At 35.3% G+C, this 27,387-nt stretch overlaps 1 protein-coding gene across 1 annotated transcript in view; it reads left to right on the top strand.

Annotated features, from left to right (window-relative positions):
• The window catches only part of ZFR (zinc finger RNA binding protein), a 78,495-nt gene that overhangs the window by 25,100 nt on the left and 26,008 nt on the right, over positions 1-27,387 (top strand). The window contains exons 6-16 of the mRNA XM_060092764.1: positions 4,641-4,888; positions 7,071-7,262; positions 7,835-8,126; positions 10,016-10,209; positions 11,944-12,063; positions 12,948-13,093; positions 17,371-17,533; positions 18,605-18,810; positions 19,558-19,708; positions 22,049-22,190; positions 27,053-27,150. Coding sequence (XP_059948747.1) covers positions 4,641-4,888; positions 7,071-7,262; positions 7,835-8,126; positions 10,016-10,209; positions 11,944-12,063; positions 12,948-13,093; positions 17,371-17,533; positions 18,605-18,810; positions 19,558-19,708; positions 22,049-22,190; positions 27,053-27,150 — 1,952 coding nt within the window. The remainder of the gene's footprint in view (positions 1-4,640; positions 4,889-7,070; positions 7,263-7,834; positions 8,127-10,015; positions 10,210-11,943; positions 12,064-12,947; positions 13,094-17,370; positions 17,534-18,604; positions 18,811-19,557; positions 19,709-22,048; positions 22,191-27,052; positions 27,151-27,387) is intronic.

The raw sequence follows: 27,387 nt of genomic DNA, 5'->3' as shown, positions 1-27,387 counted from the left end.
TTAAAAAAGGAGAAAAAATTAAATTACTAGACATCTACCCCTAGACACTGATTACCATTAATATTTTAGTGCATGTCCTTCTAGACTTTCTTCCATGGGAATATGCATATATAAACATCATGGTTTCTTTATAAAAATGAATTTGTCTTGTATCTACTGTAGTGTAAACGCCTTTCCTCATTGTGAATGCCCTTTCTAAGTATAGAGATATACCATTCCTTGGATTCATGTTTTTTCCCCAATTTTAGAAAATTTTAATTCTGCAGAAAAGTGAAAAAATATTATAGTACAACAAATGCCCGCACAACATTTACCTAGACTCACCAAGTATTATTTTGTCACATTTGCTTTATCTCGCCTCTCTTTAAACATATTTTCAAATGGTTCAGCAGTGTTTTATAAGTTGCAGGCAACATGGTGCTTTGCCTAGAATTCTTCCACATGTATTTCCTAAGAATAGGGTCATTCTTTTATATAGCCACAATTCAGATAAGGAATTGGACATGGATATTATCTAATAAATTTTTTCCAGTTGTCCACAAATGTCTTTTATGGCTGGGCTTTCTCTGTAGTTAATGTATTTGTGTTTGTGCTTTGTTTTAAATTTAGGGTCCAGTCAAGGATTATGGGTTGTATTTGGTTGTTAGTTTCAGTTTCCTTTAATGTAGAATAACCCCTGTTTTTATCTTGTCTCTCATGACCTTGATGTTTTTGAAGAGTTCAGGCCAGTCGTCTTGTAGAATATCCCACAGTCTAGATTTACCTGATTTCTTTTATGTTTAGATTCTGGCAGCTTTTTAGTTAATTAAACTACCTATGTGAGCATTACATTTCAGCACATCAGGTGCACAAAATAAATAATGTCAGTTTATTCCTTATTGATGGTGCCAAGTATAATCACTGATTAATGTGGTGACTACCAGATCTTTCCATTGTAAAGATACCTTTTTCCATTTTATAATTAACCAAGTAATCTGTGGGCCTATTACTCAACTACCTTTCTGTCTAAGGTGTTAGATCCTATGAAAGTCTCAGTAACTGAATCAGGTTCTCCAATGGTGAATGCAAAGTCCTTTTACTAAGAATCAATGTAAAAGGATTTGGATTCTTAGACATTCTTCCCTAAAGAGGAGTCCCCTCACCCCTTTTTTAGTATTACTGTGGGCTCCTTTTTTATTCAATGTAGTATCCATTGCTTTCATTTTTCTTTCTGAGGCACACAGTGTCCCAAATTTGGCCAGTGAGATCCTTTTCAAACCAGCTCTGAGTCTTGAACTTGGCATCATTTGTCTTTGAGTACTTCTTTCCTTTCTGGCACAGTAAGATGTTATTCTGCCTGATTCACCATTGTATCCCTAGCATCCAACATAGCATTTGACATAGGGTAAGAGATAAAAAACCTCTGAGAAATAAAAAAATATTTTTAAAATTCAGTAGCTAGGCTTCTAACAGCCAAGATGCAACAAAACATCAAGAGATAAGAACTGAAATTGCCCATATCACCCTAAATCCTGCACAGAACAAGACAGTATATTAAGGAATAAATAAAATGCAAAACCACAACTTTGAGCCTTTCCTGCCCTAGACTCACAATTAGCCATTTCACAAAGGAGCGCCTTGGTTTCTGTATGGCATTGGTATTTAGAAACCAAGATCTATGCTTAGAAAAACATAGTTTTTAATGACTAATACTGTCTTATTGTATGCATGTGCCACATTTTAAAAGTTCTTTTTGGGGACACTTAGTTTCATATTAAGGAAAAACTAGAAACGACACTAGGTAAACTAATCCTTTTATGTAAAGATTTGTGTGTTTGCCAGTTGTTTCCCTAGGATAAATTCCTAGACTTGGAACTGTTACATCAGAGTATACACTTTTTAAAGAACATGTGATACACAATGTGAAATTGCCATCCAGAGAGATCATTATTAGGGCTTCTGAATTCTGTATCTGCAATTTTATATCAGCTACAACTTAAGTCAGCTATTCTTTTTATCTCATTAAAAATGAGTTCCAGAGTATTGGTACCTACTAAATGATGACTTGTAGTATGATGCATTTACTGTTGAAGTGATAGTTTTTGTTTCTGATACCATACCTTTAAAAATTATATTTTAACTGCTATAATTATGCAACTTTCTAATTGACAAGTATTTATAATAAAGGTGCTTTTTAAGTGAAACTGTTTTAGCATTTCCAAATTGAGCTTTTACTTAATTTAGAGACACATCCTTATATTTATTTTCCCATTAGTGCTTTATAAGAAATATACGTTTGTTTCCTAGTAGTTATAGGAGATTTAAAGGTGTTCCTTAGCAGAATTCCAGAACCTTCAGCCTACCTTTCAGTTTATGCTTTGATTTTTTTTAAAAAAGCTAAGTAGTAAGCTATAATTAGCTTACCTTTTTATTAGTTTTAGACTACATGTGTACAAATGAAGGAGGTTATTTTGTAAATATTATGCTTAACCTAGTGATTTTTGTTGTTTAAATAACACAGAGGACCTTACGATCTCTTAGCCTTAGTTTTTTCATCTCTAAAGTAAGTATAGTAATACCTGCAATACCTAACTTGTAGTTCTGTTTTGAGACTTCACTGTGTCTGGAACACTGCCTCCCGTAGTGTGGATTCTCATTTTTAAACCTAGGGAATTCCCTGGCGTTTCCAATGGTTAGTACTCAGCGCTCTCACTGCTGCAGGCCTGGGTTCAATCCCTGGTTGGAGAACTAAGATCCCGCAAGCTGTGAGGTGCTGCCAGAGGAACAAAAAAAAAAACCTAGAAGTCCTGGTCATCTAGCGTTGTAGGATGCTGCTGCCCTTATTCTCCTTTTTATTTTCTTGATACATAATTCATGAAGTTATATTTTAAGTAGCATGTTTAAAGTTCCTATACACAACTAGTCATTTGGAAATTTTCTGTTATAAAGATTTCATATAAAAATTATGGTCCTAACCAGTAATAATCCACAAGTAGCTTTGTTATTTTAAAAATCAGACAATTTTATGGTGTTGTTTAAAGAGTGAAATATAAACTGTACATGTTTCCGACTATAAATGTGAAAGTATTTGGCTGTGAGCTGAATTATATTCTTTTATCACAAACTTCAGTAATAGAGGCCACTGGTAGGACTGACAAAGAATTTATTGATTTATAGAATTTTTCTTTTAACCAGTTATACCAAGTGTTTTCTAATTTTTAGAACTCTGATCATATCCTTATTATTGATGTGTTTACCTGCTTCTTCCTACTTTCATTTTTAGGTGTTTTCTTCCGTTACCACATTTTCTTTCTTTATATCTTCATAAGCATTTATATAATTTAATAACCTGACATAAGTCTATGAAGGTTTTTCATAAAAGTTGCCCAACTACTTCCTTCCCCGCTCTCTCTCCACTTTCAGATTCCTATGATACTGATTTCCCATGCATCTTAACCTTCACCTTTCCAATTCGTATTTTCTCCCCTGTGTGTGTAAGATATATTGGAGTCAATGTGTCATAAGTCTTTACTCCTCAGTATAGCAGCCTGCATTTGAGATACCAAAAAGTTCAGTTTTCCTTAAGTAGTTCTCCTGTGCCATCATGGCAACTAGGAATCTCTCTCTTGAGCCTTAACTCTTGGCCCACTCATTTCCACTTTAGGGGAAAGGATGATAATTAGGGAGTCCAACAAATTTCCAGAGATCTTAGTTTAGGAAGCAGTGAGTTTTCCAGTTTTGCGATAGGGTTATAAATAAAATCATCAACTTTGTCACAAGCTTTGTCACAAGCTTTTATAGATTTTTAAATCTATACATCATAACATAAACAGCATGTATATATTATATCAATAACTAGTCTAATGTGTTATTCATCAAAGACTTTGAACAATGGAAATGGATAGAATCCATACATTTAACCAGAAAATTCAGTGCTTTTTCACCTTTTGGAAGATGAGAACCAGTGTATTTGGTTCTTTATTTCAAAATCTTTTCTTTGTCGTCCTAGGTGTTCATCTGACCTCCAGCTCCATATTATGGACTTCTGCTAAGCTTTATTCACCTTGCCTCTCCAGACCAGCTTCTGTCAGCTCCTTGCTTTTATTGGTTGCACAACCCATCAGTCAGTCCCTGGGATTCAGAATCTTGGTGTCATCTTTGTGTGTTTTCCTCTTCTTTCACATATTTTATCCTCTAAGCCACCAAGCATGTAAAATCTTACTTTCATGACTTTATTTTTTTTTCCTTTCTAGTATCCTAGTTCAGACTCTGCCTCAAATCCAGCACTTCCCAAATTATTCAGAGGAATTCTGCTTGGCGAAATACTAATAACAGGTTCCATAACCACATAAGTTTATCAAGCCTATCACTTCCCTCCAACGGAACTATAAGCCTTCTTGAAAGCAGGGACCAAATCTTATTCTTACTTCACATCTCCATGACACCTGGCACGTATTGCGTAAATACTATGTTGGTTGACTTACATTAAAAGGAAGATGAGTGAGATTTTTTTCCCCAGGTTTTGTGAGATATACTTTATTTGTAAAAATGCACATGTAAACCTACCTTTATTAGCAGCATTTATTGGATTTAAATTCATAGCATTTATCTTGGCCTTTTATAATTATGTAACATAACCTTTGTTTGATTTTATCTGTAAGGTACATCTTATTCAGGTTACGAAGCAGCCGTGTATTCAGCTGCGTCCTCCTACTACCAACAGCAGCAGCAGCAACAGAAGCAGGCGGCGGCGGCAGCGGCAGCAGCTGCTGCAACAGCTGCTTGGACAGGGACCACCTTCACTAAAAAAGCACCATTCCAAAATAAACAACTGAAACCAAAACAGCCTCCCAAACCACCCCAGATTCACTATTGTGATGTTTGTAAGATCAGCTGTGCTGGACCACAGGTACTTATGTTGTATGCTTTACCATGAGTCTTCAGTGGTTGGGTTTTTTGTTTTTTGTTTTTTTCCTGTTGCTAAACTTAAAATAAGTGATTTAGGGAAGAGTCTGTTGATAAAATCTAGTGAATTCAGCTCCCTTCCCAACTTTATTTGTTAATACTTTATTTAAGAGTATCTAGTTTTCGTATAAAAATTTGATAAGCAGTTTGGCAGACAAAAGGCATAGTATTTGAAAAGACCAGATTTTGACTCTTTGGTAGTTTCTTCCAGTTATATCCACTCCCACCCTTGCCCAACCTGTGTATCTTCTTTTTAATTTACTAGATTAGTTCTGTCTACTTTTCAAAACAGAATTTGTAGGGTATTTTCAGTTACCAGCATTTGCTGAGTTACACCGAATTAGGGAATATTTTAATATATGTGGCTAGTAACATAAAACCTTTTTTCCTATTTTCAGTATGATAGGAAACAGGTTCATTGTGATTACTTGGCTGGGGGAGAGGAGACAGGTGGGGAATGTTTGCAGCAACCCAGGATTAAACTGAACGGGAACAAGAATGTTGGTTTTAGGGTTTGAGGAGTGTATCTTTAAAACATCAGTAGTGACTGTTTTAAAGGTAATGATGCTATGAGTGGCAAATGCAAACCATAAGAGACTTGTTGAATATGTGGTACCATATAAAAGGATAGAACATGGCTCTAGGGTGATAGGTTAATTGCAGCATTTAGAATGAGTATATATATAAGGCTGACCATAGATCTGGGGGAGCTGGATGGTTACACAAGAACAGGCCAAGGGTACTTCTGCAAGTCAGAGGCAGTGCCATAACGGGTTAACGAGCCTTAGAGAAAAATACCATTGAGGTGGTGAGGTAGGGTGAGTTAAGAGTCTAGTGTAGACATAAGGAGGGAGAATAAGTTGGTTCATATATAAGGGGCCATGGTTCCAGTCCTCTCTGCAACTATCTTGTGGCCCGGGGCAACTTGGAGACCTTAACTTCTTTGGGCTTCTGTTTCCTCAGTTCTGTAATAAGGACTTGTCCTAAATTATTGAGGTTCAGACTGCTTCACGGAGCCACTTTAGACTGCCGCAGATAGTGAGAGGAGAATCAGATGGCTAGGTCTTACGCCTTCCTCTTTTGTTTCAAAAACAGTAACTTTCCTTACTTGTGCACAAGATTTCATTTTGAGGAAGGATTCTCTTGTTTAAAATTTAGAAAATTGTTGTTTTAGTTAATCTCCAAAGTCTCATCGAGCTCTGAGTTTCTATGCTGTATATATAATTTTATGCTAATCATATGTCTGTATTAAAACAATTTTTTAAATAATATAGGAAAGAGTAACTATCTAGCCCCACTCAAGAAAAAACAAACTACCCAGCAGTCCTTATTGACCTCCTCTCATATTAATAAAGCTACCTTCTTCAGTCATCTGCATTGAAGACAATTTTTTTTTAATGGTTTTTTGTTTTGTTTTGTTTTTTATTTTTGGCTGCATTGGGTCTTTGTTGCTGCGTGCTGGCTTTTCTCTAGTTGTGGCGAGCGGGAGCTACTCTTGGTTGCAGTGCATGGTCTTCTCATTGTGGTGGCTTCTCTTGTTGTGGAGCACAGGCTGTAGGCGCACGGGCTCAGTAGTTGTGGCTTGTGGGCTCTAGAGCTCAGGCTCAGTTGTTGTGGCGCACGGGCTTAGTTGCTCTGCAGCATGTGGGATCTTCCTGGACCAGGGCTTGAACCCATGTACCCTGCATTAGCAGGTGGATTCTTAACCACTGCGCCACCAGGGAAGCCCTGAAGACAATTTTTAATATATAATTTCACTATTTTGATGGCTAGTATTACAATAATACTATTTTTCCTTCAAAAGAGATAAAATTTTGGCTGTTAAATATTTTAAATAGGCTTTTGTTCAGGGTGGCATGGATTCTAACACAGATTCTATGTGAAAATGCATTCTGTGTTTGAAAAATAAAAGAAAGTGTTAGGTAAATGTATTCTTGGAAAACAAGGTACAGAGAACCACAGATACATCATGTGTGTAGGGAAACCACATGCTGTTGTTCAGTTGTGTTTAAAAAATGTGTACTGCTGATTGTTTAATGAGTGTTAGAGGTTTGAGAATTGAATAATTTCAAATGATGTAGATAGAAAATTAGTGAAGCAAAATTTATTCTTTTTGTTTGAAACAGACTTACAAAGAACATTTAGAAGGGCAGAAACATAAAAAAAAAGAAGCCGCATTGAAAGCCTCACAGAATACCAGCAGCAGCAACAACTCCACTCGTGGGACTCAAAATCAGCTACGTTGTGAGCTCTGCGATGTGTCTTGTACAGGAGCAGATGCGTATGCTGCCCACATTCGTGGTGCTAAGCATCAGAAAGTAGGTGTTTTTTTCCCACACACCCTTATGTCTTACTCTTGTTTTCTTTTCCTTTTTCAGTGGGGGGTTTAAAGTAAAGGTGGCTTCGAAATTTGAAAACTTTGAGTGCATTATACACCTTGCTTATATGTATATAAAGGTGACATCAAATACTCTTTGCTTAAGGAAGGAAAGACTGGAGACCTTTCTTCTTTAAATTTAACTAGATCGTTTTTTTCCACCAACTGGAAATTGAGTCATGTGATTGTTTTCCGCCTTTTGTCATGCTTACAACTAGGTTGGTAAGCATGTGGCCAAGTCATTTCCTTACCTGGTGGTAGATGGAATATGTATCCATATTTGCTTCACGGAGATTATTTTGAAAGTAATAAGTTTTTATCTAAAAATATATAACAAAAAATACAACAAAGAAAAATATAGTTAAGATTTTCATTTTATAGTGTCTTTTAGACAGACTTTTTATTTTTTTTAATTTATTTTTTTTATTTTATATATTTTTTTAGACAGATTTTTTTAAAAAAAATTTACATTCTCTGAGTTTCCTGACAAATAAATATGCTTTTATTTTGTAGGTGGTTAAATTACACACAAAACTTGGCAAACCCATTCCTTCAACAGAACCAAACGTTGTTAGCCAAGCTACTTCTTCAACAGCCGTGTCTGCTTCAAAACCAACTGCCTCTCCTTCAAGCATTGCAGCAAGCAATTGTACTGTGAATACTTCATCAATTGCAACTTCTTCAGTGAAAGGTCTTACAACTACAGGAAACTCGTCTCTTAATAGCACAGCCAACACTAAAGTATCAGCAGTGCCTGCAAATATGGCTGCCAAGAAAACATCTACACCCAAAATAAACTTTGTTGGCAAGTACTGAAGATTCTCTGTGTTCCTTCTAACTCTGTTAAAAGTGATGTTTCTCTTCCATTCCAGGGCTAACCCTTCTACTTTTGCTGTTGTATCAGTCTTCTCCTCTTTTCCTGGGACCTTATTCAATCATATATCTATTTTTTTCTTGAAATTTTTTCAGTTCCCTTTTCTTCAGCCAACAGGTATACCTGTGTCTTTCATAATCTTAAAAAAATATGTGTATATATTTTCCCATTTCTCAGGCTACTAACATAATTCTTATTTTCTCTACTTACTATCCAGTCCTCAGACTCTTACAGTGTTTCGACTCTGTGCTTTTCTGAAACTGCTTTCAGGAGTCACCAAAGACCTACTTGCCTGATTGATTGAGTGGCCAGTTTTCTGTTTCATGCTGTTGACCTCTCTAACATTTGACACAGTTGACTGCTATACGTTAAAGCTTAAGATATGCCTCTGTCTCTCTGTTCCATGTCCACTCACCTCTTCCTTGGGTATCTTTATTGGTTCTCCTGCCTTCATGTTCATTAACTGGTGGTGTTCCTAAGATTCTGATTTTGGACCTCATCTCACTTACCTAGTATTCACGAGTGGTCTCATCTATTCCACTGTGTATGCAGTGAGTTTAAAACCAGTTGGGCCAATTCAAAGCCCCCACCTGAGTTCTAGAGCCATAGTTTAGGTATTTCCTGGTCACTACCTGTATGGTTCTGTTGATTCCTACTAGTGTGTCATTCTAACTTTTTATCTCATCACAAGAGTACCGTGAAATAATCTCATAAAACTGCTGCTTTTTCACATGGAGAACTTCACTGACATCATTTCTTCTTATTTATTGCCTCCTCCAGTCGTTTATCTAGTCCTTTTGTTTCTGTCACTACAGTATTTCTCCAAAAAGTGTCGTTTCCTCTTCACAGCCACTGCCTTGTTTTTAGACCTTCGAAGTCTCTTCCTCAGAGCTTTGTCTCTTACTGTACCCAGTTTCTCCAACACTTTTGTCAAAGTCATTTTTTAAAAATAAGTATCAAATTGTGTTAGTCTGTTATTTAAAAATTTTCTGTGGCTTTCCCCTTGCATATAGGGAAAAACTCTGTATTCCTTCATTATGTCATCCAAGGCTCTTCACAGTTTGACCCCTGTCTCATATCATCACCTCTATCTCGGTAGTAATTCATATTGAATTACTGAGTCTTCTTTGAATTTACCATAGTCTTTTTAACACCATGTCTTTGTGCTTTTCTTGTACGTGCTACTCTTTCTGTTTAGACATCATTCTCTTTTTTTCTGCCTAACAGTTCATACTCATTGCTCTTCTTTCAAAGCCCAGCTCAAGTGTCATACCCTTGGTAAAGCCATTCTTAACTGGGTCAGTTTAAAGGGTTGTGGCTCCTTTCCTTTACATTCCCACAATACTCTGTTAGTACTTATAACAGCACTTGCCACATTGTACTCTAATGACTTATATATTCCTTTAAATTGTTGGCACCTCAAAGACAGTCTTATTATTATATTACTAGAACTTAGGACAGTGCCCCATTCCATGGCAAAGGGATATAAGCATGATTTAGGCTTAGACTCTACCATTTCAGGTACTTGCTATTTACTTTTAGGTACTTGATCCCATAAGAGCCATGGTGGGGACAGAGAGCACCATTGGATATTGGGACGTAGAGAAGGGGAAAGAAAATTCAGACATGTGTTTAATTAATAAGATAAAAAAGCCAAGTGGTTTACATGGCTCTTCAAACTTCTGACCTGCTCTGTGTCAGACAGGAGTTTGACAATTGGTAGAAAAGATCAGAACTTTATTTGAAGTTCTTGTTGTATCAGGCCATACATTACACAAAAAGAAAATTTAAATCACTATAATTCTTTTATGCTCTTCTAGGTGGTAATAAGCTGCAATCAACAGGAAATAAAACAGAAGACTTAAAAGGAACCGAATGTGCTAAAAGCACTCCTGTCACTGCTGTACAGATCCCGGAAGTAAAGCCAGACACAGTGTCAGAACCAGTCACACCTGCGTCCCTTGCTGCTTTGCAGAGTGACGTGCAGCCGGTGGGCCATGATTATGTGGAGGAGGTATTGATTTGAGAATACTAGTGCTGTGAGATCAGATAAAGGGAAGACGTGTGTCTTTGTTACAAGCATGCTTTACATGTATAATTAAATTACATTCAATTATATTTTAGGTTTAGATTACTTAAAAAGGAATATCAAAGGCATCTTTGTTGAAGGGTTTTTTTTTTAAGCTTGCCTAAGTGACATCACAATTTTTTTTGTTAACTTCTCTCTTTCCCTGCTGACAGCCATCACTGTGGTGTGAAGTAACTTTCCATCTATTTGGCAGGCATTCTTTTAATACAACCCTTCCACTGTTCTTCTGAACATAAAAAGTAATAAAAATTGTGAGCAGCAGAAATGACAAAGACAGCAAATACTTCCTTCCAAACAGTCAGTTTCATGTGTAAAATTAAGGTTGCTGATTTAACAGATACTGTTTATTTGATTTCTCAAGCTGATTAGAAAACTATTCCTGTTTTACAGACAAAGTAACTCAATAAATGGAGGATGAGGGAACGTCAGAGGGGCTTGATAAATATTTGCTGTTAGCAGAAAGACTATCATACAGTGGTGTAGCCCTACTCTTTACTTTTGCTGTATTGTAGAACAATTGTAGAGAACAAGTTCTCTGAGCTTCAGTGTCTACATCTATAAAATTTGGTTATCTCCCAGCAAAGTTACAAAGCTTAAATGAAATAAAGTACCTAGCACAGTACCTAGCCTACAGTAGATTTTTAGCAAATATTTATTTGTTCCTTCATCCTTTTCCGCATCAAGAAAAATTACATATTGAGTTCTTTGTTTACAGGGTGGAAAACTGGGCTATGCAGTTTGAAAGTATACAATTTTAATTTAAAGTTATAGCTTTACATACAATTTTAATTTAAAGTTATAGCTCTTGGGAATTCCCTGGCGGTCTAGTGATTAAGGCTTCATGCTTCCACTGCTGGGGGCATGGGTTTGATCCCTGGATGGGGAACTAAGACTCCACAATGCCGTGCATAGCGCAGCCAAAAAAAAAGGATATTTAAAGGTTAATAAACTTCTTTTAAAATAATTAATTAAAGTTATAGCTCTTAAAAGAGTAAAAAAAAAAAATGTACAGCCAGAACACCTTAATTGCCAGTGATGTTGGTTAAAATAATCTTAAACTTCAGAGAATTGAGTTCAGAACCAATTTTTTAAACTTGCACCATTTGAACTTAGAATTCACTGTAGACTTTTTAATAACATTCTAGCCTACTTGTCTTCCTAACTGGTTGTGCAGTGAGAAAAAAATTGATACTGGTTTTCCATAAAGTTACATGTATAAAGTCTTGGGCTTTATAGAAATAAATGTGAATAATGCCTTTCATTATCTTTATTTTCATTTCCAAGAACAGTACCTGGCCAGTAGCAAGTATTGAGTAAATATTTATTATAGAATTTAAGGTATCTAATTGCGTTTAAATCTAAATGTTTACATGTAGACACAACTATTAAAATAAAAGTTAATTACAAGAGCCAGATACATGCTAACACGTCTTGTATGCTACAGTTAAAAATTCTAACCTTTAGTTCATTTCTGTAGATTATCCTTTTTAAAAAGTATAGACATTGCCCTGTTTTTTTCTCATTTCAAATTCTAAAAGTTATTTACAACTCATGAAGGTATATAATTGAAATCTTCAACTGTAACATTCCTGTATATAATTGAAATCTTCAACTGTAACATTCCTGTTGTGATTCTTGAATTTTTTTTTCCACATCAAGGTACGAAATGATGAAGGAAAAGTAATTCGATTCCATTGCAAATTGTGCGAGTGCAGCTTTAATGATCCCAATGCTAAGGAGATGCACTTAAAAGGACGAAGACACAGACTTCAATATAAAGTGAGTAAAATTTCAGCTATTTTCTCTTTTTATATGTCTTGGAACATTCTAGATGCAAAAACAAGGCCTCTAAATATAACTCACTAAGTCCGTGAACTCCCACTCCAGAATTGGCATGTAATGTCTCACATAGAGTCAAATGTTTAGTTTTTATTGACTAGTTTGTTATACTTAGGAAAAAACGATATCATATTTCATTACTTTTAGTGGCAAAATAAAGCTATAACATTATTTGGATCGAGTAATCATGTAAAGATAATTGCATCACAGGAAGTGTTTGAAAGAAGTGTCAGGTCTCCATTCTTTTCCTTTATCTTGGCAGAATTCCCACTAAAATGAATTATGAGATGAGGAATTCTTGATTGAAAACACTTCAAGTGATAAGTTAAATCTAAATAGTGTATTTAAAGTTTTTAATTAGGTTGGACTAATGCACGAGATTCATGTTTTCTAAACACAGAAGTGAAAGTTAAAATAAAAGTAATCTGTTAAAGAGCAATACATTTAGATGAAAAGAAACTTTTTAACCCCACACTCAGGTATCTAGAATCATTTACTTACAAACGAAAATTAATATCCATCAGTCTTCTAAGGATTTCTTTTATTGGTTAGCACTAAGTTATGTATGTTTTACATACTAAATGTATCACTTTAAACTTGAACAACTAAGAATTTTGGGGGTGGGAAGGAAAGAAGAATGTTTATGAATGTATTCTGAATTTTTCCTCTGATTCAACTTATTTTACTGCATTTACTCTTAAAATAGGAAATTTGCAAATAAAAGCCCCTATGATGAAAGAATATGTGGGATTGTATGATTTAAAGATACGTGTAGATTGTTGGAGGGGTTGCTGCTTTTTCAAATATCTTGTCTGTATTAACAGAAAAAAGTAAATCCAGATCTGCAAGTAGAAGTAAAACCCAGTATTCGAGCAAGAAAGATTCAAGAAGAGAAAATGAGGAAGCAAATGCAGAAAGAGGAGTATTGGCGAAGAAGAGAAGAAGAGGAACGCTGGAGAATGGAAATGAGGTAGTATCTTTAACTTTTAATAGCACGATAAGTGGTTTAGCCTTTCTAAAAAACTTAGCTATTCTGAGTATGTGACATCCATTCAGAGCAATCCAGATTTATTTAATATACTTTTTTTTAGATTTATTTATTATTTTATTTATTTATTTATTTATTTTTGGCTTTGTCAGGTCTTAGTTGTGGAACACAGGATCTTCATTGAGGCGTGCGGGATCTTCGTTGTGGTGCGTGGGATCTTCGTTGTGGCGCACAGGCTTCTCTCTAGTTGTGGCGTGTGGGTTTTCTCTTCTCTAGTTGTGACACACAGGCTTCAGGGCACACGGGCTCTGTAGTTGTGGCGCGTGGGTTCCAGAGTGTGTGGGCTGTGTAGTTTGCGGCACGCAGGCTCTCTAGTTGAGGCGTGCGAACTCAGTAGTTGAGGCACGTGAGCTCAGTAGTTGTGGTGTGCAGGCTTAGTTGCCCCGCAGCATGTGGGATCTTAGTTCCCTGACCAAGGATCGAACCTGTGTACCCTGCATTGTAAGGCGGATTCTTTACTACTGGACCACCAGGGATGTCCCTATTTAATATACTTTTAGTTTTCACTTCTCAGGAAGATCTTAGGTCTAGGAGAGAAATGCATTAAAACTAAGTTATTGGCTATTCTAATATTTGACTGTGTCCTTGGTATTAGGAATTATGTTGGAAATGGTATCATATATATTTAAATACATAAATAGTTTAATACTATAAATAAATGCCTCAGTTTAAAACAAGCAAAATAGAACATTTGGTTACATGATAAAAATATCCAGAATATCAGATTTAGTAGCTTCTAGACATTAATAATGTGTGGGTTTTGGGGTTTTTTGTTTTTGTTTTTGTTTCTCAGGAAACGTCTATTATAAAAACTTCAGAAGCTACAGGGAAGGAGAAATGAGAAACGTGTTCAAGAGATATGTAAATGTTTAGTTTTACTGATGTAATTGGCATATCTTTAAATGGTAAAATTCACTGGTTTTTATTATATTCGCAGAGTTGTGCAGTCATTACCACAATCAATTTTAGAACATTTTCATGACCTGCAAAAGAAACCACAAACCCATTAGCAGTCAATCCTTATTCCCCCCCACAACTCCTCCCTCTACCCCTAGGCAACCACTAATAAACTTTGTCTCAATAGATTCACCTATTCTGGAGATTGCATGTAAATGGAATCACAAAGTACGTTGTCTTTTGTGCCTGGCTACTTTCACTTAGCATAATGTTTTCAAGGTTCATGCATGTTGTAGCGTATATCAGTACTTCTTTTTTATAGGTGAATAATATTCCATTATGTGTATGTATCATATTTTGTTTATTCATCAGCTGATGGACATTTGTGTCATCTCCACTTTTGGACTATCATGAATACTGCTGCTATGAGGATTTGTGTACAAGTTTTAAAATATAATTAAGATAGGGCTTCCCTGATGGCGCAGTGGTTGAGAGTCCGCCTGCCGATGCAGGGGACACGGGTTCGTGCCCCGGTCCGGGAGGATCCCACATGCCACGGAGCGGCTGGGCCCGTGAGCCATGGCTGCTGAGCCTGCGTGTCCGGAGCCTGTGCTCCGCAACGGGGGAGACCACAACAATGAGAGGCCCACATACCGCAAAAAAAAAAAAATAATAAAATAAAATAAAATAAAATATAATTAAGATAAATATAAACAGAAGTGTAATGTATGTGTATTTTATAACCTACTTTTTTTCGTTTACATACCAACTCTTTTAAAAAGTAAGCTAGAATTATTTTATCTTATTTTCCATGGCTACATAGTATTCTCTTGTGCAGATGTAAAATTTTCCTTATAACCAATTACATATTGTTAGATATTTAGGTTTTTTACAGTATTTCCCTATTATAATTATTACATTGACCATCCTTGAGGCTATATTATTGCATAAATCATGATTAGTTGCTAATAATAAAATCCCAGAAATGAAAATGTTTGACTGGCAGATACCCATACTTTTTGCCTGTACTGGATAGTTTAACTTACTAGTTCTCAAACTTTTTGGTCTCAGGACCTTTTATACTCAATAATTACAAAACTCCAAAGAGCTTTTGTGTATATGGATTATAGCTGTCAACATTTACTGTATTAGAAATGTATTAGTGAAACTGTATTAGAAATGAAAACTGAGAAGTTTAAATATTTATGAATTAATTTTAAAATGACTTTGTATTTGTTAAAATGTAGTTAAATATTGATAATTATAGTATTAGATCAGCCATACTTATTAATATAATATGGTGGATAAATATAATATGCTAACTATAAAATAACTATTTCTCCCCCAGAATAATGAGAATGACATTGTTTTATATTTTTTCAAATCCCTTTAATGTCTAGCTTAAGGTAGCCTGATTTTCCTATCTACTTCTCTGCTCAACAGGTTGTGATAAACACATTTTGCCTCTGGATAACTCCAGTGTACACTCATAAGAGAATGAGAATGGAGAAGGCAAATGTCTTGTTATTATTATTAGGAAAGTAATTTTGATGTCATGGATCCCCCTGAAGGTGTCTCAGGAACCACCTAGGGTCCCTGGACCACACTTTGAGAACTGCTTCTATAATTTATTAAAATCTCTCCAATGAGAGAGTGAAACATGAAAGCCAGTTTTGTTTCAACTTTAATTGTTTGTATTGCAGGCAAATTAAATTTTTATTTCATGCTTAACCACTTAGATTTCTTCTGTGGTGAATTGCCTGTTTATTTGTTTAACTTACCTGTTGTTGATTTGTACAGACACTTCTTATATTATAGCTATTAACCCATTATTAATATGTTACCTTTAAATAATCTTTGTTGTTATGTATGTATTGATTTTTATTTAGGTATCTAAATCTATTTTTCTTATTCTTTATGAAGTTTCTGCCTTTGTAATGGACTGGAAATTTTTCTCTATACCTAGATTACGCAGTTACTTCCTCTTTTATTGTTATATCGAATATTTATTAAGCACTTACAGTTTGCCAGGAAGTAACACGTACTGTGTTAGACACCAAGTATGAATTGGTAAACAATGGATAAAGGTCCCTGCCCTTACTTAACTTAAACATCTTTAGTAATAACAAAGTATTCAGTACTGGAATGAACATGGTTTTCCAGAGCCTTCAAGCTCAAGACCTAAATAACATAGAAGTATGGTTCTTCCTGTCCTTAGTGGGATGACCTAAAAAGCACTGCTTATTCCCGACTGAAGAAATTGGTGGTTTCTACAGTGCTACTTGAGAAACATACTTCTTTCTTATGTTTTGTGTTAAACAAATTTGTCTGGTAAAAACTTAATTGTTACAAAAATTTGCTATAAAGACAGGACTACCTTGGGAGTTATTGGTATCCTAGTTTGAAGCTGAAAGCGAAGATAGAACTGAGAAGGAGAGAGTCACGTGGTAAAAAAGAAATTAGATTCTGAAAATGTTGACTATTAAAGCAGAGGCTACACACAGGCTACACACTAGCTTCCCGCAGTCCAAGTTCAGTCCATGGGTGTTTCATTTGGTACACATGGTATTTTTTGGATACCAACATGAACCAACACTTAAAGACCATGAGATTTCACAAAAATCCTGATAACCTTGGGATTACCATCTGTATTCCCTTATGGTAATAATTAATAGCTGTGCTGTGGCTCAGAGCATGTGCTTTCTTCTTCACCATAGTTCCTGTCACCCTTAACATGTCCCCAAAAGTGAAACATGATGTGAGTTGCCATTTATCTCAGTTGTTTTTCCTCATTGTAGAGAAGTGTCTTTGTCTCTCTGCCTGTATCCGTTGAGGAAATTAAATGTAGTCTTCAGAAGTTCTCTCTTAGAAAAAAATAGGAGAGAGCACATTTCTTTGGAGACATGAAGAAAATTTCTGAATGTATGCTTTGAGTCTTTCACTCACACACATTGTTGGTTGGCCACATTAGGTAGGCATTCAAGTTTACAGTCTCCTGTAAAGAGGGAGAGGTTAGAAGGAACTCTGAGGTTTCTGGTGCTTGTTCTTTCAACCCTGTCTTCAGACTGTGAAATTTTGTTTTGCTTTTATCTTTGTTTACTTATTTTCTCTTTTCACTGGGATTCACTTCCATTTACTGCTAGTTAAAGCAAATAAAGGTAATCAGATACAGTAGAAGAACAGAGAGATGTAAGCTAGACTGATTTGGAGTATTTTTTAAATTGCTTTTTATATCATTATTGATGTAAATTCTTGGGTTTTATTTTTCTTGTAGACTTATAGTATCATTCTGTATGTTTCAGACGTTACGAAGAGGACATGTACTGGAGAAGAATGGAGGAAGAACAGCATCATTGGGATGATCGCCGCCGAATGCCTGACGGAGGCTATCCTCATGGTCCCCCAGGCCCACTAGGCCTTCTGGGAGTCCGACCAGGCATGCCTCCTCAGCCACAGGGGCCTGCAGTGAGTGTCCACTTTGTTTACATAGCGGGTGAAAGTGTAAGACTGGCTCAGCATTGGAAGATAACAGTTTGGGGAGCTAATTTTTAGACTTAATAATATCCAAATCTCAATTAAGTTTTTCATCTGATGTAGAATTTTCCCTCCTTTTATTACAGGTTCTCAACTCGTGTCCTTATTTATGAGGACGTCATAGAATTTCCATGCATCTTTCTTACTTTCAGTATGAGCGAAGGAAGCAGAGCTTCTTTCGCCAGCTCTTCTTTCACATAAGAGATTTTCCTGCCTTTGTTCTTTAGATTGTCAGGAACAACTAATTTTGAAGGCAGTTGCTTTGCTTTCAGAATTATTCTTATCTTCCCATTACCAGTGGTTTAAAGTCTTTTTTCCTTTTTCAAATAATGAAAAAAACCCTACCACTACTTCTAAATTAAGTGCAGGATAAGGGGTAAGTAAATGGTCCAAGATGAGCACACAGTGGATGTATTAGGAGAACTGTAGGCAAGAGCTGCATCTTGAGAGTTTGTGTTCTATGGAAGCTAGGTAAAAGAAGACATACCTGGGTTATGAGGAATATTTCCTATAAGTTCAGACTGCAGAAAACAAGATGTTTTTATTCTTTGTTCTGTTTTCTAGAGGGCACTTAGAAGGAAACAGCAACAAGTTCCTGCTCTTCAAACTATTCTTTCTCATTTGTCTTTCCATAGAATAAGTATTTGTGAAACTTGTTTTATTAAAAGCAAAACATTTCAGAATCACTGGTTGTTAAAGTTGAGTAGAAAGTATTTTTATAACCTTAGATGGTGTGTATTATAATTTTACTTGTTTTGAGGCAAAGCATACATATATACATAGATACATACTCATTCTTGATAGTGTAATTTTCCATAGTTTACATGTTTGTTTTTACTGAAATGGAAAAAAGGGAGAAGATAGCTTTAAATGGACATTTTGCATAATTGACTTTCTTATTGAAAAGATGTGACAAACATATGTATAGTTGAAATATAATAATTTACTTTTGCTTGGGAAGCTTTTTTTTTTTAATGAAGTTATCTTTTTTGTCTTCTCCAGCCCTTACGTCGTCCTGACTCATCTGATGATCGTTATGTAATGACAAAACACGCAACCATTTATCCAACTGAAGAGGAATTACAGGCAGTTCAGAAAATTGTTTCTATCACTGAACGTGCTTTAAAACTTGTTTCAGACAGCTTGTCTGAACATGAGAAGAGCAAGAGCAAAGAGGGAGATGATAAGAAAGAGGGAGGTAAAGACAGGTGTGTTTTTAGAGTTTTTTACTTTTGTTTAATTTTGGTTTCTCTTATGTGGACTTCTTACACTTGAAATAAAAGTTACAAAGACTGAAAATTCTCTGTTGTCAGTCTACATGTGTTATGCTTGTGTTAGATATTTAATGTATTCAGCTGTTTTTTGCTGAAATGAAAAATAACAGAATTTCATACAGTCTCCAACCTTGTAATTTTACTCATTTTATATAAAACTATTTCAAGTCTGTTTTCAAAGCAGCCTTTATAGTTTTCAATTGCATTTAGCTGCTATTCAGTTTTTATTTATTTGTTGCATCTGTTTACTCTTTGTTTTAGCAGCTTATTTTTCCTTAACACATTGACCCATAAGTGAATAAGCTCAAGCTTTAGCAACATCTTTCATATCAAGTTTGCATTATGATCTATAACTTTTCATTTTCCCCTTAACCATTTGGAAATATCTTTGTATATATTGAACATGACTTTTATTCTAATTTGTAAAGTGAGACACAGAAAAGTGTTAATGGCCTTTGCTTTGCAGTTGTCCTTGTGAGAACTTAGCTCTTGATTTATTAATTTATCCATATTTCTTATCTAAGTGAAGGATACTTCTAAAAATATTGAATGTTTTTATACTGTAGTTGATAGAGAATTTTAACGGTATAAAAGTTATTTCATTTACTATTGTGTGTTAAGAGATTATCACGGTTCTGGTTGAGAAGGGAAATGTCATAATATAACTTGATTTCACTGCAGAGCTTTAAAAGGAGTTTTGCGAGTGGGAGTATTGGCAAAAGGATTACTTCTCCGAGGAGATAGAAATGTCAACCTTGTTTTGCTGTGCTCAGAGAAACCTTCAAAGACATTATTAAGCCGTATTGCAGAAAACCTACCCAAGCAGCTTGCTGTAAGTATTATGGAAATGTTCATTTTTACCCCTTGTCTGGTTCAAAAGTTTTTGGCAGGACTAACTGTGCTTCAGCTTAATCTTAAGCCTGCCTTTAAAGTTTTGGTTTGACTTTCCAAATTGAATTTTTTGCTTGATTGTACAAATTGGTAGAACTGTTTTCTACTTTGTCTTTTTAGGTTTTATAGTGCTCCTCTTTGGCATGAAGCCATCTTGCTAAGTTACTTTAAAATATAAAATTGCAGCACATGTCCTCTTCCTGTTTTTTTTTCCAGGAGTTGAATCATTAAGAGATGAGACTTTAGGAAAAAAAGAGATTTTTTTGTTTTGTTTTGTTTTGTTTTTTAAACAAAGCCCATGTATGTATAGCAAATTCTAAATTTTTAGAATTCATGAACTTCTTGCCTATTTAGTTGAATATATGTTTTTAATAAAGTATAGTAACTAAAATAGAGACTTTCTGATTTGAATTTCCCCAGTTTTATTATGATTACTTTCAGTTTTCTACATGTTATAGTCGTAGGTATTACCTCTCACTGTCTCTCTGCAGCAAATTGTGGCAGTGCACAATTAATAGAATATCCCCTTTTGGTCCTACAAAAAACTTTTTTAAGTTTGAATCTTTAAAATTTTTATACAGTATCTTGTCAGAATCGCAGACTGGGATTTAAAATAAAGATTTCTTGAATAATTTAATGTATAAAACTTATTTAGGTATTTGAAATCCAAGAATTGACATTTCATTGGCAATACGTATTCCACAGTAATGTCAGAATAAATAGTACCTGACGACAGCAGAGCAACCGATACCAAAAGGGATAGTGAAGCATGCTATTAAACGACTGTGGCACTTACTGTTGTTTGCTTTATATTACCATTGTTCCAGATGTGAAGTTTCTTATTGTGGATTTTTAAGTATTAGGAGCCAGGAGAATTGTCATTGTATGTCTACTTGTTACCCTTTGTTGAGGCTGCTAGAGCAATGAGGGGGGAGGAGACTCAGAAGAGGTTTGAGGACTTTGAAAAAATTATATAATTTGCGAGAAACATCTTGATCCTAAATTGGGGTGTTTAGTAAATCTACAAAGCAGGGGGGCTTCCCTGGTGGCGCGGTGGTTAAGAATCCGCCTGCTAGTGCAGGGGACATGGGTTCGAGCCCTGGTCTGGGAAGATCCCACATGCTGCAGAGCACCTAAGCCCGTGCGCCACAACTACCCAGCCTGCGCTCTAGAGTCCGCGAGCCACGACTTCTGAGCCCACGTGTTGCAACTACTGAAGCCCACGTGCCTGGAGCCTGTGCTCTGCAGCAAGAGAAGCCACAGCAGTGAGAAGCCCGCACACCACAAGGAAGAATAGCCCCCACTCGCCGCAACTAGAGAAAGCCCGCACGCAGCAATGAAGACCCAACACAGCCCAAAAAAACTACAAAGCAGAAAATACTATATCCTAACTAAATAATTAACAATTACACTAAAAGCAGCATACTCTTTCCAAATCATTCTATGTACTTATTGTACAAGTGGATAAGCAAGAGGAATAGAATTTATTATCGTCATCATCATTGTCATAGTTAACGTTTATATAATTCTTACTATGTACCAGGCACTGTTTTAAGTGCTTTATATAGTTAATTCATTTATTCTTCCAACAATCCTACAGGTTAGGTAAAATTACTGTCCCCATTTTATAAAAACAGGTAAAGGGGAGTTAAATAATTTGCCCATCTTCATATCATTAGTAAAGTAACAGAGCTAGGATTTGAACCTAGATACTATGCTGTAAACACTCCATGTAATTTCTATGGAGTCTTCATTTGTTCATATATACTGAGACTTATTTCATGTGTACTGAATTGCAGTGAATCCTGGTTTTTCTTCTGTTGATCAGGACTTTCTGCTCCCTGATAAAATGTAGATCTGTTGAGTTCACAGACAAGGGACACTAGGAATGTTTGAATTGTGGCTCCTGTTAGTTTCAGATATCTATTTTAGTCACATTCATATTCTGCAAGTACTTAACTACCCAAGATGCTATTAGGAAGGTATGGTAATAAATAGGGCAGTGTTTCTTTTATCCAAGAACTCATCATCTAAGAGAGACATACACACATACAGATAACTCATATGATACAAATAATGGTAAATATTAGTTCGACTAAGGAAAGAGGAGCAAGAGATTTTAATATTTGCACATATTACAAGGCTTCTTGGGGGGAGTAGTATATGATCTAGTCCTTATAAAATGGTTAAGGTAGTGAGAAAATGAAAGAGCCATAGTGAAACTGCTCTGTTTGATAATGTTAAAAGTTCCATCTAATTTCCTGTGCTCTTCATTACATAGGTTATAAGTCCTGAGAAGTATGACATAAAATGTGCAATTTCTGAAGCGGCAATAATTTTGAACTCATGTGTGGAACCCAAAATGCAAGTCACTATCACCCTGACGTCTCCAATTATTCGAGAAGAGAACATGAGGGAAGGAGGTTGGAAAGCCATTAAACATTCTACTTTTTATTAACTTTTTTTTCCCCATTTACCTACTCTTTAAGATTGGCATTAAGCCCTAGAAGGCAACATGCTGGCATTACATATGAATTTGATAGATTTGACTTATATAGCAACCAGTTTTGCTTAAGATCATTTCCCAGATCTTTTATTAATGTCTTTTTAGCAATGTACTTTTATATAAAACACTCATGGTATTATTGATTTTCTTGATTTTTTTTTCTTTTCTTGCTAACCTCAGATTTCTGGAAAAAAAAAAAAGTTCAAAATTATTCTTACCAGCATAGTTGACCCATGAACAAATTAAAGAAATGTTGCTAGTGAGGGGCCACAAATTGAACTTCTGTTAAGTTGTTGTTCTTGTCTTAAAAAAGACAAGAGAGTTCCATAAATAAAATTGGTTAAATATTCATAACACAGTTTAAGAGGCATTGTTATATATGTAATCATGGATTTGGCTTGTCCTGAGGTAAACATTTCTGGTTCTCTGAGGTTGCTCTTTGGTTTGAAGCGTTTTCATAAATGCAGAGCATCCTAATGCACGTAGATTTGGGCATCTGACCCCACTATTATACTAGAGATACTGAAAACTAAATGGTGTTGGCATAGTTAGTGAGTTATAGCACAATTCAGGGTTTTTAAACTTACTTTACAATTGTAGAATATGAAATCCTGCTGGTGCCAGCAATGTTGCTTTAGGGACTATTGTGTAACATTTTCAAAGCTTCAAAAGCTTTTAAGCCAAAAAGCATGGTCAGTGTCTGCCGTATGTTGGTTCTGTTGTTTTATGGGTCAGATAAAATTTACTTTGTTTCCTTTCATGTTGTTTTTGTACATCTTAATTTGTTGATATGGAGTTATAGTCTACACTAATATTTCTTTGTGATACAGATAGAGGAGAAAAGAATACTTAAAATTAATTTGTCTAATAGCATAAGTAGGCTCTCAATTACTGTCCCTTTAAATTTGTTTTCTTACAGCAAAGCAATTTTTTTTAAGGCACTGTGCTTTCCACAACCCAGGAAAAGATCATTTTTACTAAAAATGCGATCATTGGGAGACATGTCTAACTTTGCATACATTATATATACACCATATATCAGGACTTGTATGTTGTGTAAGCTTTGCATCTTAAAAATAAATGGGGTTTGTGTAGAGGATCTTTTATATGAGCATGAGTTCCCACTCAAGGTCTGGCCGTGGATATTGCTGGAAAAACAGTTCCTGAGTCAATCTGGTCAATTCGTATGCAGCATAAGACTCTTAGGATTTGAATAAGAAATCTTCAAGATTATGTTATAAGTAATAGTTGCTGTATTTCATATGAAATTTTACTCATATAACCATTTAACTTTATTTCAGAGCACATCTTGTCCAGTTATATTTAGGCTTACTTAAATTTGTGCAGTATCAAGTAATTTTATTTTGTTGCAAAAGTCTAAAGTTAATAGTATCATATTTGTAGTAGTCTTTAATAACCTATCCCTTCTAAAGGAAACAAAATTATATTTTTGTCTGACCCAGACTTGAGTTATTGTTCTGAATTTCGTAAATATTACGGTGAGAGAAGTGGTCAGTCCAAAATTGAAAGATTTTACTTCAAGACACTGAGCTGAAAAGTTGGATGTGCAAAAAGTGTAGAAACATTGATAGTGTTCTTTGCTGCAGATAACTGCAGTAAATCATGTCTTTAGCTTCATTATGAAGATTGCTGCAGAATAACGGTATGTATTCTCTCTCACTGCAGCTCTGAATGCTCTGTGTCTTAAAATCATTTAAAGCCTATAGCTTGCTTTGGGGAGTTAGTACAGGGGTAAGGAAGGCTTTGCCGGAAGAGCACTTGTAAATCATGAGACTGGCGACTTGCGCATAGTTGTGGTAGCCTCTTAATGCGTAATGGTCCTGTTTGATACCAAAAATTATTTAAAGGAGATGATTAAATTGCCCAAATAGCTGTTAAACACATTACAGATCTGTTTTATGTTACTGTGTTTGACAGTTAAACATTAAGTAAACACTTAATTGACTTGAAGCTTGAAATGTTCAGAATGCTCTAACCCTTGCTACAGTGTCTCTTCTGTAGCAAGTCAAGTATTGTGTGTGTTTTTTCCCACCTTTAGCTTATCAGGCCTGGTCCAAAGCCTTCTAGCAGAGGGAATTGATTCCTGTCAGGGGTTGCTGCCAAGACATCGGAAGGATTTTTGACCAAGGTTTTCAAAAGCTCAGTGTCACACCTGCCATTTGAGTAAGGAGGGATTTTGGATGCAGAGTCTGGCATTTATTGTCCTTTGTGTGGCTGTTTTGTTTGTTTTGTCTTTGTCTTCTAGAATTGAGCAGTGTTCACACTAGTTTTTAAATTGTTGGGTGGATTACATATTTTATATAACCATGTTAATTTAAATTAATATATTCCCATTAACTTTTAATCATAAAATAGTGTGGACACAGCATGTGTTCTAACTGGTGATTAACCCCTTAAAATTTATGAAACACATTTTTGTAGGGTAAGAATTTGCTTTCTTTTAAATAAATTAACTGATTTTGTTTTGTTTTGTTAACTGGGTATTAGGAAGAAAGTATGATTTTAGTACAATATATCTAAGGGGTTAATCCACTTGAAATATAGAATGGGTGCAAAAATCCACACTCTAAATTTGACAGACATTTCCTACTTATAGCTCTTAAGTTGTTTTTAAATTGCAATAGGTGTCTTGGCATCTTTGAAATTGTATCATTAATTTAAATGTCCAAAGTTATGAATGATTGTGTGCAAAAGGAAAAGTTTTCTTCTGTGTTGGAGGAAATTAAAACATGAATTAACATTAAAAATTCAGAAACTTTTAGAAAGAGATTGCACATTATCACCTATTTGCATTTTAGCTTTAGCAAGTAATGTAAATAAGTAAGGGACATGGAAAGGGTTCTTCAGCATGTTCTGTAACCTTGCTTTGGGGAGTGGTTTTTTGTTGTTGTTGTTTCTTGCTTTTTTTTTTTTTTTTTTTTTTACTTCTTTAATTAGCTGTGCTTTCCTGTGTTCCTTTTCCTTCTCTCAGAATAGCCCATTTCTTATGTTCATTATATTTCTGGATTCAGTAGTTGATTTTTCAGGTTTTGAGATTGTTTATTAGTTTTTAAAAATTACTACTATTTCTGACTTGATACTTTTCTTTTTAGTACCCAGATTCCTCTTTCAGTGTTCATTTTCAGAATGCCACACAGTGTTCTTTGATTATCTGTAAAATTCCCTTCTAATATGTATTCTGAAAATATGTGCCATCTGATTATGTAAGGACTAGGAACTAAGAAGAAAAAGCCCAGACAAGGGATGGAATTCTTTATTACTTTTTAAATATGCTTTTTAATATGTCATCTACTCAAAATAAGGACCAGATATCTTTTAAGATTTCTGAATGCTCATATAAAAATAGACGATCAGGGCTTCCCTGGTGGCGCAGTGGTTGAGAGTCTGCCTGCCGATGCAGGAGACATGGGTTCGTGCCCCAGTCTGGGAAGATCCCACATGCCGCGGAGCGGCTGGGCCCGTGAGCCATGGCCGCTGAGCCTGCGCGTCTGGAGCCTGTGCTCCGCAATGGGAGAGGCCACAACAGTGAGAGGCCCGCGTACCACAAAAAAAAAAAAAAAAAAAAAAAAAAATAGACAGTCAAATAATTTGCCCAGCGTTGCAATAGTACTCTTAAAGTAAAATCATCTTTGTGTTTTCTTTTATTGTATATTTCATCTTTTGTCCCACATATTCATTTGGTGCCCTCCATGATTTATAAAATTATATCCTAAATATCCCATAATTTTGGTGCTTTTTATCTAGAAGACTGTTTTCAATAGATTACTTGCCTGGTATGTAATTTTCCTATATTTAGAAAATATTTTAAAATCACCAAGAGTTGTGAATTAGATTGACTTATACCTTTGAATAGCTTGATTAGCAACTTTTGTACACAGTTTACAGATCTGTTTAAATGAACGTAAAGCTGGCCTTTTATGAATGAAAAGTTTACTTCTTGTCCTGATTTAGGTTCAGATTTTCTTCTCAAGTTTTATATAGCTCATTTATGTTTTAATACAATAATCTGATTAAAATCAGTTATAACTGACTTTGCAACTTAAAAGATTCTACAGATACATCATCAAACCATTCTGCTTACTGCATCTGTTCTATTTCTATACTTATTCTATTTAACCATGCTAGTTCCTATTGCCCTTTTCTACTTTACTCATTGTTTCTCTCCAATTATTCTTTGAAATACTTCATGGGAACTTTGAATTTTAAAGGGCATTTCATATTCCCTTAATTCTTAAAGCTAAAATTCTCTTGTGGAAGAGAAGTCATTTGAACTCTTAGAAATGCTTCTTTTTGGCTCTTTATTTTTTTCTATGATTATTACTGCATTGATCATCCCATATTTATCGTTAGTTCTTTGACATATTAGCCCCAGAATAACCTATGACCATTTAAAATACTGAACAAACTCAATAGTTTATTGTACATTCTCATTTATTAAGGTGGATTTTTGTGTTCCCTTTTGTCTTGTCGTCTTTGTGCTGGTGCGCTGTGTCCAGTAATCCTTCCTTTTGATTTTATTTTGGTGGGTAGGGTTTATATTTGCAGAAGTTATTTATTTCTAAAATAAAGAGTTTAATTCTCATCTTGATCTTCATATTAGATTATGTGAATTTGTTGAAAATAACTCCCTTGGTACTTTAAAGTGTTGACAAACTCTCAAATGGCTCATGTGACACTGATGCTACTTTAAGGAAGTGTCTTGCTCACCTGGTCAAACACCCATTCCTCACTGCATTTTGCCAATTCAATCCATTTTAGATGTAACCTCGGGTATGGTGAAAGACCCACCGGACGTCTTGGACAGGCAAAAATGCCTTGACGCTCTGGCTGCTCTACGCCACGCTAAGTGGTTCCAGGTTCGGAACATCATTTTACTTTTTTCTTGTAGCCTTATGAGAGAGTAGTTCAGTACAACATGTTTAACTGTGTTTAAACATTTCAAAAGATTGCCCAAGCAATACTATTTTAAATTAAATATCAGAGAATGTTAACATAGAAAGCTGGGTATGAAGACCTGCATATTGCAGTTACTATTAATTTGACAATAAACTCAGGTTTTGGGGGTGTTTTGTAGTTTGGGTTTTTTTATTTTT

Source organism: Mesoplodon densirostris, chromosome 3 (genome assembly GCF_025265405.1).
Source record: "Mesoplodon densirostris isolate mMesDen1 chromosome 3, mMesDen1 primary haplotype, whole genome shotgun sequence".
NCBI classification, from domain to species: domain Eukaryota; kingdom Metazoa; phylum Chordata; class Mammalia; order Artiodactyla; family Ziphiidae; genus Mesoplodon; species Mesoplodon densirostris.
This window is presented reverse-complemented; position numbering and strand designations above follow the sequence as displayed.